Source organism: Chiloscyllium punctatum, chromosome 3 (assembly GCF_047496795.1).
Source record: "Chiloscyllium punctatum isolate Juve2018m chromosome 3, sChiPun1.3, whole genome shotgun sequence".
Lineage (NCBI taxonomy): Eukaryota > Metazoa > Chordata > Chondrichthyes > Orectolobiformes > Hemiscylliidae > Chiloscyllium > Chiloscyllium punctatum.
This window is the reverse complement of record NC_092741.1, coordinates 136653206-136667088: the sequence shown is the minus strand read 5'-3', so window position 1 is coordinate 136667088 and position 13883 is coordinate 136653206. Positions and strand designations below refer to the sequence as shown.

The 13883-nt window shown below is 38.0% G+C and overlaps 1 protein-coding gene across 4 annotated transcripts in view; it reads right to left on the bottom strand.

Annotated features, from left to right (window-relative positions):
* The window catches only part of trappc12 (trafficking protein particle complex subunit 12), a 69993-nt gene that overhangs the window by 33626 nt on the left and 22484 nt on the right, over positions 1-13883 (bottom strand). For 3 of the 4 annotated variants that reach the window (XM_072561027.1, XM_072561029.1, XM_072561028.1), the window contains exons 7-8: positions 2567-2679; positions 635-707 (exon numbers count right to left, since the gene is read on the bottom strand). The exons of the other annotated variant lie outside the window; for it this stretch is intronic. In XM_072561027.1, the coding sequence (XP_072417128.1) occupies positions 635-707; positions 2567-2679 (186 nt within the window). The remainder of the gene's footprint in view (positions 1-634; positions 708-2566; positions 2680-13883) is intronic. 4 annotated transcript variants of the gene reach the window in all.

Below are 13883 nucleotides of genomic sequence, written 5' to 3'. Positions count from 1 at the left end.
TAAGCATTCTACCACTAATGATTTCTACCAGAATATCACTCCTTTAACATGGTACAAAAGTGAAAACATCCCCAATATTAGCATGGTAATGAATTTTAAATATTCTAACTCAAGCAATGAAAATCATATGCAAATGATGGTGATAAACAATTATCAGGTATGCCATGAAGTCAGATCAACAGGATTCAGACCTATAGTTGAGCGTCTCAGTTGTGCCAGTTTTCCAAGTTGCATAATTGGCTAAACTGCGTGCATACAGTATTTCACAGATATGCAACAGACTGTCAATTTTCACTCAGCCTAAGTTATCTCCTCTCTGCAGCTGTGAAATGTCTGCAAATCAAGACTGAGATTGATTTGCAATTGCAGATTTTATTGACAGGTGATAAGAAAGCCTTCAAATACATAGAAGTTATAAGGTTTTGTGATTTTGAATTTAGTTTTTAATATTACTTTTATGTGCAGAATTGTCTTAGGAAAGAACACTTAAAATCTCTATAACAATTACAAGTTGATACGAAGCTCAATAATAAACCTCTATTTCAACTGCTCAAAAAGAATGTTATTTGTGCAATGTTCTTATCCTTGAAACTGACACTACTCTTTAATCAAATAATATTAACAAAATTCACACCTTGCCTGTTTTCAGAGGATACGCTGATCATGCTTCCATCTTCAGCTAGCCCATTTTCCAGGTTATCAATGATCTGTGCAAAAGGCAAGTAATATTTTTCAAAAAATTACTAGTTGTAAACTGGATAATCATTACAATAAATGATTCTCAGGTGACATCTCACAGCAGATTTTAGTAGGTATCCTTGCATGTGGCGAGCACTGAAGTTGCATTCCAAGGTTAAGCAGATAAAAGATGCGAACTGGACAAAATAATCAATGTCTACAAATACATTGTTTTTGAAATTTAAATTCAGGTGAAATAAATTTTAAAGCCTCTCTTGTTTTATTAAATTGTAAACAATGATCAGGAAAACAAAACACAACAAGAGTTTACACGAAGGAAAATAAACGACCAAAATGAGTTTAAGTGAGATGAATAATTTAAGATAATGATATAAGGCAGACTGCTCACTTTAGCCTTTCCTCTAAAGCACTGGGAATTTTAAAAGTATAGGAAAAATATTTATCAAGTTTCATCACCATTTTAAAACAAAAATGCACCCAGAATACATCCATGAATCTTTATTTGAAGTGTCAGGACTGTGCAGTTACATTATTTATTTTGTAAAGGCGCTAATCTGTCTTTAAAATGGACATAATGCCACCAAATGACTCCCAAAAGTCACATGATACCCTTCTGGATTGAGCTTGTTTTGGAGCTAAAGTGTTTATCTCCTGAAGAAATCATGTGTGTTCAAAACTGAAAGAATATTTCCACAGTAAGCAGAAATTCCCTGACAAAACATTCTCCCACAGGTGTAAATAGCTCTTCTTAGCTCATTACAACCTGAAAATGGGAACCATCCAAAAATGATGGATGAGACAGTTAAAAATCATCCTGGCTAAAAACAATGGACAGATTCACTACCTAATTTTGAAGGACGATACAGCAGATTTGGGACAGCAGACGTTAACTTTTGGTCTAGATATCACAGGCTGAGAGACACCATTTTAACGGGACTCGAAGAAAAACTCAAACAACATCAGAAAGAGCAGGTTCTCAACAGCGAGATGGAAGGAGACAATCCAGCTGAAGGATTGCTGTCCTTAACCAGGCTACCATAAACCTGCAGTGCTGCCAAGTAAATTTTTTAAAAAAGGCTCCGTTTCCTTCTGGGACCGGTTCTGCTCAGTCTGCCAGTGGAAAAGAAAACCTCAACTGTTCAACGACAGAAACCTTCACAGGGATGGGGGCAGAGCAGTAACATTTAAAATATGTGGTTAATGAATGATGATCATATGTTACACCTGATGTCAACTGTGGAGAAATCACGCAAGAAACTTTACAAATGAGTAATGGGACTGCTACAGCTGTAATTTCCTCTCAGGACTAATTTTCTAAGTTGTCTCTGGAAAGATATTAAGACAGACCAAGCCTTTCTCCATGTAAAGTCATGAATGGTTTGGTGGTGATTAGAGTGGGGGAGCAGAGTGTCAATGTCAGCAAGCCCTCGTGGTCTACATTTGTGACTCAAACATTAACTCAAAAGTAGCAATGGGACAGACCATCGACTTACTGTCAAATATCAGCTTTGTCTTAAAAGAAAAAAAAGTCTAAACAGAAATAAGTTCAAGATTCTGAAAACTTCACAGTATGTATGGAGTATAATCAACTCAATAATGCAACAGCATAAAAAGGAGCTCCGTGACAACCATTCCAAACACGCAAATTGTTTTGACTTATTAACATATTTCATATATGGCTCTCTCACATGACCATATACAAGAAAAAATAAACAACTCCAAAAAAATCTTTCACATGTCATACAACTTTGCAACATGTTCCACCATGGATGTTTCTGCAATGGCAAACCTTAATAAGCAGATGGAATTTCTAAGGACGACTCAAACGGACAAACACACAAATGTCTTTAAAATCACAAGCTCCCACCTTTATACACGTTACTTTCATGGCATGTAGCCTGTCCAGTGATTCCTGTGGCTTCCCTAAATAATGTGGAAGTTCTGCATGCAGGACTCTCATAGAAAATGGTATCATGGACCCTAAAAATGGCATGAAAACATGATTACACTACAACAAATTTTGCATTTACCTTTTCATGTTGTCAAACACAATTGTGAATAGATTCCTAATTTCTTTATTCGCTTGAAGATCAGCTTTGGTGGCATATCTCAAGCTTAGGCAAATTTCTAATTAAAAGAAATCTCTATGCTCACTTCCAATCAAATCATCTGCACAATCAATCAATAATACTCATGGTCACAGATCTTTGGTTCACTTTTCTAATCCTCCGACAAATTAACTCCATGTATAGGAACTTTGATGCGATAAACTACAAACATTGTCAAAAGCTTTTATAGGTTTGTTTGGTTGGAGATGGTGGGGGTTGGGAGAAGAGAGGAGGAAGGGAGAGAAAAGCAGGAAGATATATTGAGTGAAAGACGGGTCACACTGTGGTGTGCACAGAAAGGGACTTGGGGATGGAGAGGGTGCAGGTCGTGTGCAGGGAAACAGATGGTGTGAAGGAGGGAGAAATGGAGGTGTTGAGGAGGGTATAGAGTGGGGGGAGGAAAGGAGAGAAGTAAAAGGAAGAAATAGTGACAGCATATGGGTGAGAAAGAGAAAGAACAGCACAAAGATGACAAATGTTGCTAAGAGATGATCCTTCTCATATCTGCACCTATTCCCTGAAATACTCCTCCTCCGATGGAGGAGAAAACACACAGTGGTACTATCACACTAACATAAAGTGCTTTAAGATCAAATCAGGCAGAAACTATCTACCAGATGTTGATATTTGGTGCTAGTTTTATTTTTGGTGTCAAAATCTAACGAATCGATATAATGGCAATGACGAAGTGTTTAGACACATTACTTTTATGTTATTCCTATAGGAAAATGGCCATCTCCTGCAAAATTACATTAGCTATAAATTTTCAAAACCTATCATCTGGTGTTTAGCACAGACTTCCACTCAGTTTGCACAGTCTCTTTTCTGCAATTATTCAGTTGTGTCAAGAAATAATTCACTCATGATACCCTACAGTTGCAGTTTCAGACTGGATTTAAGTTATTTTAAATAGATAGTTACAGCACCCTTTAATTGTTCTTCTTTATTACAGTTCATAGAATAACAGAAAGCTCACCCGAAGTTTCTTGGGACAAAACAGTCCCAACTTGGAGTGAATGCTTGCATTATTTTTACTTGTCACTTTCCTCTGCAGAAGATGTAAACATCTCAAGTGTCTCAAAACAACTGACAAGTTTGTAACACCAAATGGGATTGGCCAAAATTTAACTAGAAACTGGGACACTGAAATACAATTCAGATTATGATTATTTTGGCTCAAGAACTAATCATTTAAATAAAGATGAAAGTGCGGGCCATGATAGAATTAATTACATTAGCACCCTGATGCATCCATGCTGAGAAAGGAGAGTACCCTCCTGACAGGAGATTGAGCTTTTTGTGTTGAACATCAGTAGTGGTGAAGTTCTTCAAACACCAAAACAAGTCTTTACAATTGAATGAAGAAATTAATTTGAACCTTTTATTTGACAGGAAAAATTTTATTTCAAAATTCCTTTGATGAACTCAAGAGCATTACATTTTTCCCATCTACATATTTCTATCAATATATACAAAGTATGGGAAAGAGGTTTCTGATGTACGATAAAGTCCACGAATAGGGCAGCTCCTGAATTCCAGTACGTGGCTGGGCATGCATGCATGCATGCAATTTTTCTCATGACCCTAGATTATTGGTGGGGGGAGCAGTCATGGAAAACATAGCAGCTCAGAAGTCAACTGTTCCTCACAGTCATCAGCTTTACAAATTTGATGGGACATAAAGCGATTTATTTTGTTGACTGGCCTCTACAAAGACTAAGAGGTATGTTAGTTGGCAGCAGATACAAATCAACTCTAATAATTGATGACAGTGTTAATGAAAGAACAATCAGATAATCTGTTACTTTTAAGTTACACACTTACTTGTGCATTTTCCTGCTGATTGTGAAGTATTGTTCTTTTCAGTTCTAGTCAAACCTCTAGGTATATACTGAACATTGAGATTGCACAGCACGACTACAGTAAATCACCCTTTATTAAATTTTAAACATGTGCCTTGATCCCATTGTCATAAACCCTAGAATTGTAGATTTTCAGCTTTCCACATGTAGTCTTTATAAATAAAATATGGAAATGCAAAATTACACTTGAAGGATTTCACTTATATGCTGGATCACTGCTTGCGCAATTCCGAGCTGGATATCTCCTATAGTACTATTAGGAAATAGTAACAGTTTACTGATCCAGCAATAATGAAAGAAACTCTATTGTCACAAATAGATTAAAGAACATGAGTACATTTATATACTTAATGTCCATTTTTAAATCACATTAAACAGCCAAATGTTGGCTATTTAATCACATAATTGGACTAAGTCGCTTTCCAAAAATCAGGAAAGCACCACAGGTAGTCCCTGATGGGTCTGGAAAGTTAACAATTGTAACAGTCTGCCAAAGACATTGAATACATAAAACTCCTTACAACAGAATTGCACCTTATATCTATCCTATAAGATAATGCATTCATGACTTTCCGCTTAACCATCTGGGATGGGCTATAGATAGTTGCTTATCTGTCATGAAAGCTTCTGTCTCTATGGTAATTGATTATGTCTCCTCCCCCCTGCCAAATACAGAACAAAAACACCTTTTAACCATTCAATTTTGAAATACCAGCTGGTTGATGGTCAAGATTGCTACATACTGATTGGCAGTAGCAAATCCCTACCTCCATACTGCAAATAAAGGGAAAATAAAGTCTGGCTTGTACAAGTGTATATGAAATAATCCTTTCTCTTGTTACCTTTGAACTGTTGTTCCGGCCATTACAAAGACAATTTAACTGAGGAATTTGAGGAATTATACTGCCACTCTTAAAATGACAGAAAAAGTCACTGTCTGCTTAGAGACAGATGATGAGAATAAAGCAAAAGATATATGTGAAAAATTACATTGTCTTTGACAGATTATACTCCAAGGTCAGGAAGGTGTATTTCATGGAGCAGAATCTTGAAGATGGTGGTATTCTCATATTCATGCTGTCATCATTGTTATGAAATTGAGGGTGTGTATTGTACTTAAAAGTATTGTACTTTTAAGAGAGTGAATGCTGTTCTGCAGTCTCAGTATACTGGAAAATTGAAAATATGTAACATTTGGCTATGAAATAGACTTCTGAGTTGGTTGCTGTTTTGACAACAATTTGAATTTAACCAATTTAAATTATGCCCCAGAATACGAAAACCCAATCAAGTTTGAATTTATTGTTTTGCCAACATCGAACCAATGAGTTGTTGTGATGTTGGGGATAAAAAAAAGGCATTTTGAAAATCAGATAGAGCAACTGCCATCAAGAGAGATTCCAGACATTGAAACATATTTGCAGTAAGACAGAAGACAATCCAGGGAGATCTTCAGCCAGAAGAAGAAAGATATCAAAGACAACAGGTGTTGTGTGGTTTTGAAATTAACTTTAATAAGCATTTTATTGGAACAGTATATAGTGATAGAATTGGAGGCAGTTCATAAGCAGTTATGAGCAAAGGGGGCTCAGAGTTGTTAATAGTTGTTGCTTAACGTTCATTTTTAGAGTGTTTTTTTAAAGTTGTGGAATATAGGAGTTCTCTGTCACTCATTTTAACAGATTATGAGGTGAGGTGAGCTTTTCTGGGTGTTTAGTTTAATTAACAGAGTGGCTCACTGCTGAGTCAGAACATCATCCCTTGAGGGTTCACATTTGGAAGATGCTGTTGAAGGGGTTTTGATGAGTTGCCGCTGTACATTTTATGGATGTGCTCATTACTGCCATATTGCAAAGAGGTGTAAGTTTGAATGATAAAGATGGAGTGCCAATCAAACAAACCACTTTGTCCCAATGATGTCAAGGTCGCATATTGTTGCACTTGTCCAGACAAGAGTTTCTTTCATTTTCTTGAAATCACTAAATGAAAACTTTTGAGATGTCTTTTTCAAAGAGGAACTATTATTTGAAAGACATCCTTTTGATCTCAATACCATTGCAAAATTGTGGGAAAGACATTTGAATACAATTCAAATCTCTTTAGGGATAACATTATAAGATATTTCAAAAATATTTGATTGGCTGCAAAGCACTTTGGGATGTCATGATATAATGGAAGGCACAATGTAAATTCCTTTCTTCCTCCTTAATTGAGTAGCCACGTCACATGCATTTTAGAAGGCCTGCACCTTTGGAGAAGTCACTGACATTCTTCAAAGGCAAAGAATAAATGGGATATAATGGGATTAAACCGATCAGACAGGAATTGGCAAAGAGCTATTAAATAGTCACAGCTCATTATTCCTCGCAGATGTTGAAGACTGCTGATTAAGCATCTGAATTCACCTAGCATTTTTTGCTCCAAAATGATTTTCTTTACAAAGTTTATCACCTTTCATAGTAAAGTAGTACCATAAGAACCATGATTATGAATAAATAAAACATTTTAAAATGCCCAAATAATTGTCCTTATATGATAAAGGACAATCCTATATTTTCTTTTTGAAGAGACAAAGAGCCTTGAATTTTCTTGGGTGAACGACAAAAACATACACCTCGTGGTTTATGAAATGTTACAGAAGAGACAATGATTACTGCCAAAGTACTGTTTAAAAATGGGCAATATTCTACGGTGGCCCTCTCAACTAATACTTGAATTGCTAAAAATAAAAACCTCAGATATTCTAGCCAGAGTTAGAAGCTGAGCTTCAGATGTTGATTGGATTAAAAATCGCACTTATCTTTTACCACACACATCATAAGGAGATATTGCAAATATCACATGAAGGTCCTACAGCAGTACTAAAGAAAAGCTAAAATGTCGATAACCAAGCATTTTACCTGGCTCAGACTTTAAGGACATGTGCAGTACTGTAAAATATGCCATGCCTGTCAGGTAGGAGGAAAACCTCATTGTCAAACCAGCATCTTCAATACTCACACCAGTATTTGAAGAACCATTTAGTTAAGTGTTAATACATTGTGAAGGACCTTTAACCAAAATTAGAGCAGGGCGCCGGTGTATCCTCAGTTATGGACATAGAACATGGAACACTACAGTGCAGAACAGGCCCTTCGGCCATCTATGCCACGACCTGCAAAATTAGTCTGATGCCTACACCTCCCATTTTTATGTCCAATGCCCATTTAAATGCCCTTAACGTCAGCAAGTCTACTACTGCTACAGGCATGCCGTTACATGCCCCTACTACTCTGAGTAAAGAAACTACTCCTGATATCTGTCCTAAATCTATCATCCCTCAATTTAAAGCTATGCCCCCCTCGTGTTAGCCTTCACTATCCAAGGAAAAAGGCTCTCACTGTCCATCCTATCTAACCCTCTGATTATCTTACACGTGACTTATCTATTAAGTCACCTCTCAACCTTCTTTGCTCCAATGAAAACAGCCTCAGTTCCCTCAGCCTTTCCTCATAAGACCTTTCCTTCCATAGTAGGCAACATCCTAGTAAATCTCTGAACCTTTTCCAAAGATTCCACACCCTTCTTACAATGCAGTGACCAGAACTGCACACAATACTCCAGGTACGGTTTTATCAGTGTCTTGTACAGCTGAAGCATGATCTCGTGGTTCTGAAACTCAATTCTCCTGCCAATAAATTCCAACATACCATATGCCTTTTTAACAATCCTATCAACCTGGGTAGCAACTTTCAGAGACTTATGCTCCTGGACACAAATCTCTCTGTTCATCTACACTGTCAAGAATTTTACCATTAGCCCAGTACTCTGCATTCCTGTTATTTCTTCTGAAGTGAACTACCTCATCCTTTCTACATTAAACTCCATTTACCACTCTCAGTACAGCTCTGAATCTTATCTATGTCCCTCTGTGACCCACAACAACCTTCGGCACTATCCACAACTCTACCTATCTTACTGCCATCTGCAAATTTACTAACCCATCTCTCTACACGCACCTCCACATCATTTATAAAATTAACAAACAGCAATGGCCCCAAAACAGATCCTTGCAGTACACCATTGGTAACTAAGCTCAGGATGAACATTTCCCATCAACCACTTCATGTCTTTTTCAGTTAGCCAATTTCTGATCCAAACTGCTAAATCACTTTCAATCCCAAAACTCCTTATTTTGTGCAATAGCCTTACTGAAGTCCATATACACCACATCAACTGTCTTACCTTCATCCACCTGTTTTGTCACCTTCTCGAAGAACTCAATAAGGCATGACCTACCCATCATAAACTGTTGACTATCCCTAACCAGACTATTCCTTTCCAGATGATTGTAAATCCTATCTGTTACAACCTTTTCCAACACTTTACCTACAACCAAAGTAAGGCTCACTGGCCTATAATTACCAGGGTTGTCCCGACTCCCCTTCTTAAACAAGGGAACAACATTTGTTATCCTCCAGTCTTCTGGCACTATTCCTGTTGACAAGGATGACAAAGATCAAAACCAAAGTTCTGCAATCTCCTAGTTTCAGAGGATAAATCTCATCTGGCCCCAGATCTAATCTATTTTCAGATCTTCCAAAATTGCTAAAACTTCCTCGTCAATTTCAATTCCATCTAATCTTGTAGCCTATATCTCTGTATTCTCACTAACATTGCCCTTTTCTAATGTGAATACTGATGAAAAGTATTCATTAAGCGCTTCCCCATCTCCTCAGAATCCACACACAACCTTCCACTACTATCTTTGATTCGCCCGAATCTTACTCTACTCATTCTTTTATTCCTGATATACCTATCAAAGGCCTTAGGGTTTTCCTTGATTTTATTCACCAACAACTTGTCATGTCTCCGCCTGGCTCTTCTTAGCCCTCTCTTTAGATCTTTTCTGGCTAATTTATAACTCTCAAGCCCTCTAACTGAGCCTTCATGCCTCATCCTCACATAAGCCTTTCTCCCCTTCTTGACAAGAGCTTCAACTTCTTTAGTAAACCATGGCTCCCTCTCTTGACAACTACCTCCCTGCCTGATAGGTATATACTTATCAAGGACCGCAGTAGCTGTTCCTTGAATAAGCTCAATATTTCAAGTGTGTCCATCCCTTGCAGTTTCCTTCCTCATCCGATGCATCCTAAATCTTGCCTCATCACATTATAATTGCCTTTTCCCCCAGTTATACCACTTTCCCTGTGGCACATACCTATCCCTGCTCAGTGCTATTGTAAACGTAACCGAATTGTGGTCACTACGCCAAAGTGCTCCAAATTTAACATTCGGTTGGGTTCTTTCCCCAGTACCAAATCCAATATGGCATCGCTCCTAGTTGGCCTGTCTATATACTGTCAGAAAACCTTCCTGCACACATTTGAACAAAAACTGACCCACAAACTACTTGAACTATAGTATTTCCAGTCAATATTGGGGAAGTTAAAGTCCCCCATAACAACTACCCTGTTACTCTCACTCCTATTGAGAATAATCTTTGCTACCATGACACCATCATTTGACATCACATTTTCAGAAGCAGTTATTTTAAGGATGATTACAGTAGTCATAAGTATTTCTTTCTTGACAAAAATATAAATTGCTGGATAAATTGTTGATCAGGTAGCATTTGTGGAGAGAAGTCAGAGTTAATGTTTTGGGTTGAGTAATCCTTTCTTAAAACCAATGGTACCTAGGAAAATGTTAGTTTATATGCAGGAGGTGCAAGGAAAACCCATCTCTCGTTCTCTCCTTACCCCCTCCCTTCCACCCTACCTTCTGCATATAAACCAACATTTTCCTGGGTATCATTAGTTCGAAGTAAGGTTAACTCAACCCAAAACATTAACTCTGATTTCTCTCCACAGATGCTGCCAGACCTGCTGAACTTATTGAGCAATTTCTAATTTTGTCTTTGATTTACAGCATCTGCAGTTCTTTCGGTTTTAAAAAAAATTTCTTTACTTTTCTCAATCTTTTTTGTTTCCTAAGAACTTAATCTTAAATATCTGTGCCTGAGTACCTTTGAACCTAAGTGCTGTAATCTGACAACTGTAAACTGTTCACCATATTCATTTACATACATGTGAATAGAACTAATTATACTGAATTGAAAAGTATTGGCTTTTCTTTCTAGGCAGGTACTGTCCACCAGTTTACCAGATATTATGAAACATCTCTGCAGCAGTTGGTACACAACAGAATTCCTGACTCAGATGTAGGGACACAACCACTGCACAATTTTCTAATCGATATTTCAAAGATGTTATGACACACATCTAAAGTAAGTGGGACTTGAAACTGATCTCCTGGTTCGGAGGTAGGCACACTAATGTGCTACAAAATGCCTATTTAAAAAAAAACTCTCAGCTAATTTAGGTCAATTGGCATACCTTAATCATATTGCTACAATAAACCACCATTTCAGTCACGATAAAGGGTGTTAGTTAACTCATGATGGATGTACTCTCACAAGTGCGAACAATTAATTTATTTCTAAGATATGCAGCATTCATCAATAATCACCCTTGACACTTCCTGGGATTTGTACACCAAGATATACATGCTATCAAAGTAGTGCCTCCTGAACCCATACCCCTCTGGTAAAAGGCAAGCCCCACTCCACAGACATGAACAGAAACATCTCCAGCATATTACAGGGACAGTGCTATATGATCAAAGGTGTAACCCTTCAGATGCATTAAACCAAGGTCTGTCTGTTAGTTCTCCAAGGTGGACATAAAAGATTTATAGGATAATCTTGAAGAACAGTCAAGATTCCCCTTACCAGCCACGCTTGCCAATATCCATCCCTCAGCTAACATCATCAAAAGACTAAAATAGATTACCTAGTAATTGTCATGTTGTTGTTTGTGAGACCTAGCTATGTACAAATTGACTGCTGCAAATTTTCTATGATATTAACTACATTTTGAAGAATACTTCATTGTCCGTACAATGCTTTAGAAAGTCCTGAGGGTGGGAAAGATACTATATAAACCCAATTCTTCCTTTCTTCTTTCTCCAGCACCACTGACACGCTATGTCAGAGCTGTCCTAATCTGCAGTTCCATTCCATCCATTGTCACCTTTATTCATTTTTACAATCTTTGAAATCTGAGAAAGGTAAGTTTCAAATTCTGACATGTGAATATATGAATCAGAAGTAGAGAGACGTCACTCAGCACCTTCAGCATTATTCTTCCACTCAATAAGATCATAGCTGATCTGATTATGCCTCTACGTCACTTTCCTGTTGACCCGCTTACATCCTTTGACTCCCTTATTTAGTCTTGCCTTTGTCTACCTTTACTTAAAAACATTCAATAACCCTGCTTCCGTGTGTTCTGGGGAAGAGAATTCCACAGATTGTTTGAGAGAAAATAACAAATACACTAATTAGAAGTTCCAATGCCCCTCTACTCCATATTCCTCTAGCCTTTCATCGACCGTTGGTTCTCCCAATTATACCACCATCCTGTTTTCAACACCCTCTTTAGTCTTCTCCCACCTGATCTTGAATGGTCTTCAAGAAAGGCCTCAGTGTCACCCTTTTTCCCTACCCCAATGTATTTCAAGAGTGGCACAGTGGTTCTTCTCATACTTCTGCTTCCACATCTACTTCTTTGGATAGGTGTCTTTCTTTCACACAGCAGATCCATTTTATCAGTCTTCAAAATTCTCATTCCACCTAACTTTTACTACTTCTGGATCTTTTCGCTGACATGTCACATCATCAGTTCCCAATTTCTTTGCTCTTCCTCACCCACTCTAACTTATCTCCCTCTGAACATACCATGCTTCATTCTCTCAGGTCTAACTCTGATATGGACATTACATTTGCTGATGGGTGGCATTATTATAGCTCTGTGCTCAGAGACTAAACAGTAACTCTCTTGAACATCTTTATCTCCACCTGGATTGTGAACCCATCAAAAACATTATGCTAGCATCTGACAGATCATCACTTACTTCATTCCTGCTGTAGTCTTCTCTTCCCAATTCCATCTCAACACTTTCCCATCTCAGTCCTCCAAACTCTGAGTCCACTTGGTATTCCTGATGAAGGGCTTTTAAACCGAAACGTCGATTTTACTGCTCCTCAGATGCTGCCTGAACTGCTGTGCTTTTCCAGCACCACTCTAATCTAGACTCTGGTTTCCAGCATCTGCAGTCATTGTTTTTACCTTATATAGCTGCCTCCTCTTCAAGATTCCGTAACAGAACAACCTGCTGAGACCCATGTTTCAGCACCCATCTTGCCTTATCTTACCATGAGTAATCTCTCGTCCCATACATGCACAACTATTTAGAAATCCTCCACCACTTTTAACAATTTTCAGCTTCCCAACCATCTCCTTCCTACCATGGATGCGGGCATCAGGTCCATCCACCACAAGGATGGACTCCAGTACCTCTGGTTCCTCCTTGAATACAAGTTTAGATTGGAGAAAAATTTGTTTTTCCAATTTGGGGAACGTTAACTTTCTTCACAGATGCTGCCAGACCGCCTGAGCTTTTCCAAATTAAAACAAAAGGTTCAGTCAAGTAAAGTCAACATTTTGGGTCCAGGGACCCTCCCTTAGAACAGGACCCAAAACATTAACGCCGATTTCTCCTCACAGATGCTGCCAGACCTGCTGAGCTTTTCTAGCAACTTCTGTTTTTGTTCCTGATTTACAGCATCCACAGTTGTTTTTGTTTTTGTTCTTATTTGGGTTTTACTTCACTTGCATCCCACAAATAAAAGGGACTTTGAATCACTCTCAGCTTGCTCTGTATTTTGTGGGATATGTGCATCATTTATTTTGTCATTCCTACTCAGGGCCCCTCCCGTATCCACCTTTCCAGTATATTGATCGCTAATGGTTCTACTTCTGCCTTGGCCCCAAATTGAAAAACAATTTTTCCTCCAATTTGTCAGAGTCTTCCATTCCTCAATATGATTAGATTTGTTAATGGTTTCTGCACCTCTGCTCTCCCTCCAAGATCTTTCATGATTTCTAATCATTAGCACCTTCCACATCACAAATACACAATAGATTATCCTCAATAATTGGGCTCTTCTGATTTAGTGATCATGCCGCTACCTCTGTCATTCTAACTTAAACCCTCTCCCATAGTATTAAAAAAAACCCGAGAGGATATTGAGCCTAGACCCTAGTGGGATGCAATCTATTCAACTTGAATAGATCTCTTCTTCCATAGAATCAATCCCAATGCTTTAAGA